Source organism: Rutilus rutilus, assembly GCF_951802725.1.
Source record: "Rutilus rutilus genome assembly, chromosome: 24".
Classification (NCBI taxonomy): domain Eukaryota; kingdom Metazoa; phylum Chordata; class Actinopteri; order Cypriniformes; family Leuciscidae; genus Rutilus; species Rutilus rutilus.
This window is the reverse complement of record NC_140228.1, coordinates 19,933,157-19,939,156: the sequence shown is the minus strand read 5'-3', so window position 1 is coordinate 19,939,156 and position 6,000 is coordinate 19,933,157. Positions and strand designations below refer to the sequence as shown.

Below are 6,000 nucleotides of genomic sequence, written 5' to 3'. Positions count from 1 at the left end.
AAAAAGTACTTACTTTATACTCATTAAAATAGTTTAATAGGCAATGTTGACAAAGAGTTTACAATCTACTTTAAAGCTGTCTCATCGTCCTAGAGGCAATGACCAATAAAACCATATAGATGCATATATAGAGGTTATTTTTTTTTCTTTTATACATATAATGATGACAGGAGACACTTTCCATCACATTGAAAAATTATTCTATGTGTTGTTGTTGCTGTATGTGTTTTTTTTTTTGTACACTTTTGCTACAAGTGCATGCTATTTTTCTTATCAAGTGTACTCAGTGTCCACTAAATTGAGTAGGTTAACTCATGTATTGTGTACCTTTATTTTAGAGTGCATTGCATACTTCAAAAACAGTGTTGAATACAGACAGACTTAACTGTCAACAGGTCAAGACAGGGTCAAATATCACTCTTAACAAGCCCATGTGTCATATTGTGATTATTCTAATTGTCTTTTTAAGTGTCTTAAATCAATGATGTTTCAGTGATTTCTTAAGTACCAAATGTTGTTTTGATCAATTTTTTTCCAACATGGCAAGTAAGAGGGACCATTTTGTTGTATAAGTGTGGAGCAAAATGCTAACTGAGAGCTGAATGCAAACTGAGAGCTGTTAACTCTTTTGTCAACTCTATTGTATCTTTGTAAATAAATTTTTTTTTTTTTCTTTTTTTATACTGTAAATATCATCATTTTGATCATATTGTAAATGACTGGTGCTGACGTTAGGCAGTGCGTTATGTGATAATTGTGGAAAAAACATTGTGGTCATTTTAGTCAATCTCAACATACTTATTGCACAAAGATTTTTTAGTTTGTGGCCAAAGGGTGTTGAAAGCATCGGTGTCAATTCATGTTTAAATTTATCTAAATATATCAGTAATTTTATTTGTTTCTTTGTCTCAGTTGTGTGCTGTGTGCATCTATAGTGAGATATCATGTATGCTGTTTAGATCAACCTGTTTTTACCTACCCATTTATGATTTAATTAGCGAAATTAAGACGTATAAACACCAAGACACATCAAGCTCCACTACAAGAGCTAAGAGACTTTTCAGCAGTATTAAAACTACCCTGCAGTTTGTAAACTGCATATGTACAGCTTTTTAAAATGTGTATTCTGATAATTAGGTTCTGTTTGTTTTTGTACAGTTATTTGAACTTTTTCTGTAGTTGTGTGTCATGTGTTTTGAACATAAAAGTGGTATGACCCATTCCCAAATGAAAGGACTAAAGGGTTTGAGCCTAAGGTATGTGCCTTATTAATGCCTTTCCATACAAAATAATCACTGCCAAAAATAAAATGTGTATGGAAAGAGTCCTATGACTTTACATGTTACATGAAACATTAAAAATTATATTCTGTTGGTTGGGCATTGAGAAATGTAACATGTATAAACAATGTTGGAAGCTTTTTTTTTTTTTTTTTTTTATAATTATTTGTTTTGTTTTTTCATGCTTGTAAATACATATTCATTCTGTAAACTGTAGTCAAGAGTTTAGGTGGCATCAGGGGTCAGAATTAGTATAAGTATCCTACTCTATAAAGCAGGAGTCCCTGTGCCCTCTCATTAAACAGAGAGATCAAAATGGAGTTGTGGTGCCTAGCACCGTTAGACTGGGAAGTTTTTGCAAAGTCTCATTGTTCATTTTATATCAGATTACAACAAATGTTTGTATGGTTTTAATAAAAAATATATATAAAATGCTTGTCTCTGAATTGTGCCTTTATGCTTAAATTTTTTTTACTAGGACACGATTTGCTATTAATGTTTTAAAGTAGTTACAGTAAAACACAATATTAGTGAGTGATAGGCTATAAACGGTGCTTAAATATTTAATATGGCTGTTTATAATGCAATACTATTTTCTCTGCCAATGAGCTCATGAGTTAATGCTTCACATCAGTTCTAACATCCATGTGCAGTGCAATAGAGTATCATTCTGAAGAGATTCTTGATCAGAGGACCTGACCTAAGGAAAGCTTTTCTTTTTTTTTTTTTTATGAAAAACAATCCAGATATATATACATCTTTCATTCACAAGCTGCAAATGCAAATGATAAAATCTTGGACTGACATTGCAGAAGCAATTCATGTTGTTCTGAAAGTTATTTTGCATAGTGCAACTGCTATTTCTAGCACACCAAATAATTTAGTGTCAACAACATTAGTGACTTTTAAAATTAGGGTAGGCCTATATGTTATGTCAGTAGCCTAAACACATTAAGCAAGCTAGTTTGTATCCTGCAGTGTCACAAAAATTAATATTTGGCACACTACAGCATAAATAAAAAAGTATTTATTGCATGTTCTCACCTGCAGTGTAACATGATATAGCCTACTCTGGAAATGTTGTGTAATTTTTCTGGTGCAACTTCACAACAAGGTGTGTGGGGGAAAAAACTAAACAAAGTTACACTGTTTTTGGACAATACCAGCAACACTTGTGACATCAAGGGGGAAGAACAAACAAAATATCTAACAGATCTATAGGCCTAAACATGAGATATACATTTTACACTATTTCGAATCAAATTTCGTTAATTATTGTATCATTATAATTATCATGGATGCATCTTTTGTAGCCTCATATTAATTGATACTACATGAAATATTTGTACTTTTTGTAACACAGCAGGACTATTTAAAAACTAAATAGCCTAGTAAAGCAACGGGTAAAGGTTTTTTTTTTTTACCGTTTTTACAAGAATACATTTCCTGTTATAAATTCATATAAATTATCTGCAGTTGTTAATGCAAACACTAGGGAGCACAAGCGCTCCTCGGCGCTCTGTTCCTCCTCATAATCGCACTGCTGAAGAATAAACAGCGGGCCGCTGTTGAAACAAAATGGCCGACGTGGAAATGGATTTACAGAGCAAGAGGCTGAATAACGGGTAAGAGCACGTGCGTAGTTTAACCCCACCAACAACGCATTTTAGAGCCTAGATGGGGGTGTTTAGAGAAAAGGGACGGATTTTGTTTGGGTTGGGTTTTTCTCATAGTGAACTATGAGGGTTTTGATATCTGTTTTCATATCCGGCTAGTGTTAGCATGCTAGTGCTAATTTCTCTCAAGTAGCCAGTTGTCAAGATGAATTTGTTTAAAATTAGTTCGGTTGGTTCTGTGAAGTTCTCAGTTTTGAAAGCCTACCACGTCCTTTGAATTTAAGCATTTATATGGTTAGCTTATTTCGTAAGGTCTTATATCCGTAGTTAGTCTTGATATGATCAACATGCTCCGTTTGTTAGTTATCGCTCCGAATTTACAAAATTACTGTCAGTTAAACCATTAAAGTAGTATAATTTATTATCAGTCCCTATCCCTTAGCACATTAACATACCTATTTATATTGTTGGTGAGTTATATGCTCAGCATGTGTGTCCTTGTGAAGAAGAACACTGTGTTGCTTTGATGAAACATAACTAAGTAAACCTCAGCATGTTATTTGGTACCTAAATATAATAAGCGCAACAAAAAAAGGTGCTTTTAAAGAAACATTGTGTTTAAAACGACTATTACAAGGAAAAACTGAAATCTTGCATAAATGACCCTTGTTTCTTTTTACGTTTAAGATTTACTGATTCTGCCTGTTAATGTGTTTGTGTTCATATTTACAGGTCAGAGGAGTTGGAGAGTCCAGAGAAGAGCGGGAATGAGGATGAAAATGGTGACATGTCTGGAGAGGATGAAGAGGAAGGTGAGGAGGAAGCGGAGGTGAATGGAGAGAAGCAAGAAAGCGGTCCTAAACATCACAGCAGCAGCGGCAGCAAACACAAGAAAAAGAAACACAAGCACCGTAGCAAGCACAAAAAACACAAACATGCATCTGAGGAAGATAAGGAACGTAAACGAAAACATAGACACAAACACAAGAAGCACAGGCGCAAAGAGGAGCCGTCCTCCTTGCCGTCTGGGGCCATCAAGGGGAGGGCAGAGGATGGCTCCCCTTCACTGGGCAATGCAGCCCTGGATGACAAGGCGCTTCTTGAAGATCTGGAGAAACAAAGAGCACTGATTAAAGCTGAGCTGGACAGCCAGCTGATGGAGGGGAAAGTTCAGTCAGGAATGGGCCTAATTCTACAGGGTTACAATTCTGGCTCTGAAGAGGATGGAGAGGGGCAGAGGGCACGTAATGGGGAGCAACGGCAAAGAGGTAGTGGGGGCAGAACCCGCTCACCTAAAGACCAGATTAGCAGGGGCGGTAGATCCAGACGGGACTCAACAGACACCAGCAAACCAAGCACTAAACGACGCAGTCGTTCCCGAGAGAGAGCCGGGAGGGACGCTAAGATTGAACGAACGACCAAAAGTGCGAAAGAGACCGTTAAGGAGCAAAGCAAGTCCAAAGAGAAAAAACGCTCCCGGAGTAGGGACAAATCCAGGGAGCGCGGGAGAAGGTCCCAGTCCCCATCTACGAAGAGATGCTCTGCAGAGAGAAAACCAGACCAGAAGGGACATTCCGATCGACGTTCTCCTCCCCGTTCAGAAGATAAGCGGGAACAAGTCAGGCAGAGATCAGGCTCACGAGGGCGCAAGAGCCGGTCGCAAGATAGACGATCTCGTTCTAAAGATGCCCGGGTGGGTCGATCGGAGACTGACAGAGAAAAGAGGCCAGGAAAGTCTCCATCCAAAGACACCTCCTCTGGGAAAGAGAATCGGTCGCCTCATCTACGCCGAGCTCTTAGCCCTCAACGCCGACGCAGTTCCTCCCCTCGCCACAGGGACCGCCAGTCCAACTCCGCTCCGCAGCCCCCCTCAGGTTCTGTGGACCGGAACACCAAACTGAGCCACTCACCTTCTAGGAACAGATCACCAGCCGCTCGAAGAGCACGAAGCCGCTCAAATGAGCGCCGGAGAGATTCCCCTGCCAGGTATTCATCAGCACACCTTCTATAAAGGGGAAAATTACCCCAAAAAATAACATTTTGTCGTCATTTACTCACCCTGATGTTGTTCCAGACATGACTTTCTTCTGAGGGATACGAAAGAAGATCTTTTGAAAAACTGTGATAGAATGTCAGTAAGGGTTCAATGTTGTTTGGAACATCTTTTGTGTTCCACAGAAGAAAGTCAGTCGTACTAGGTCTGCACAATAATGGTTGAACAGATAATCACAGTTATTAATCAAATGAATCAGCTTTTTTTTATGTAGTTTTCTACTGCTTTACATTATGAAAACATTATGCTTTAAACGTGAAAAATCTCTGCCACAAGAGTAGGTTGCACGGACGCAGAATCATCTTTGGATTTATTATAGTTCGTCACAGAGAAGGCTCGCTCACAGCCCTAACCGAGGCCCTTAAAAAGTTCTGATGCAAAATATTTGACACATTTTTAGTTTTTTTGTGTGTATCTTTAAGTTTGGTATATAAAAAAACAATAACAGTGTAAAAGCTAAGCGAACAATAGCTGTTGCCGTCACCCTGTTTTATGCACATTTTGAAGTATTGTATCAGAAACGAGTGATGGAAACGCCATGTTTTTGGGGAAAAGTTTTTACACCTGCTTGAGGTGGTTTTTGACTTGTGTGAAAAAGTTAATGCGATTAAAGGGAGATGGAAAAGCATTTGACTAATAAATTCTGACATTAAACATTAAACCCACATGACTAACAGGCTGTTTCTGCTGATGGGGTTCTATTTACTGTTTTTTTACCAATACCACCATCATCCGCTCAAACAACTTGATGGAAACACACCTAATTCGGTTTTTTTTTTTTTTTTTTTTTTTTGTGAAGTTTGAAAGGATTCGCTTCACGGAAACCAAGCTATTGACTAAATGTACCTTTTTTTGTTTTGTTTTTTTGTCGGGTCGGGGACCAAAAGAACCAAGACAACTGAACTACAAGTGCGAACACCCTAAATCATTGCCTTTTGAAGTTTAATTATCATATTAGGTAAAATAGCTGTTTTTCCATTCCTAAATTGGAGACCTCTTAAAATAATTAAGATGTTCGTTATACCATTTAAGACTGAGGTCTTCAACCCAC

At 38.0% G+C, this 6,000-nt stretch overlaps 1 protein-coding gene across 2 annotated transcripts in view; it reads left to right on the top strand.

The window, feature by feature from the left end:
* The first annotated feature begins 2,782 nt into the window (after positions 1-2,782).
* The window catches only part of prpf4bb (pre-mRNA processing factor 4Bb), a 28,075-nt gene continuing 24,857 nt past the window's right edge, over positions 2,783-6,000 (top strand). For both annotated transcript variants that reach the window (XM_084399262.1, XM_084399261.1), the window contains exons 1-2: positions 2,783-2,905; positions 3,629-4,882. In XM_084399262.1, coding sequence (XP_084255388.1) covers positions 2,859-2,905; positions 3,629-4,882 — 1,301 coding nt within the window. In that variant the 5' untranslated portion in view covers positions 2,783-2,858. The remainder of the gene's footprint in view (positions 2,906-3,628; positions 4,883-6,000) is intronic.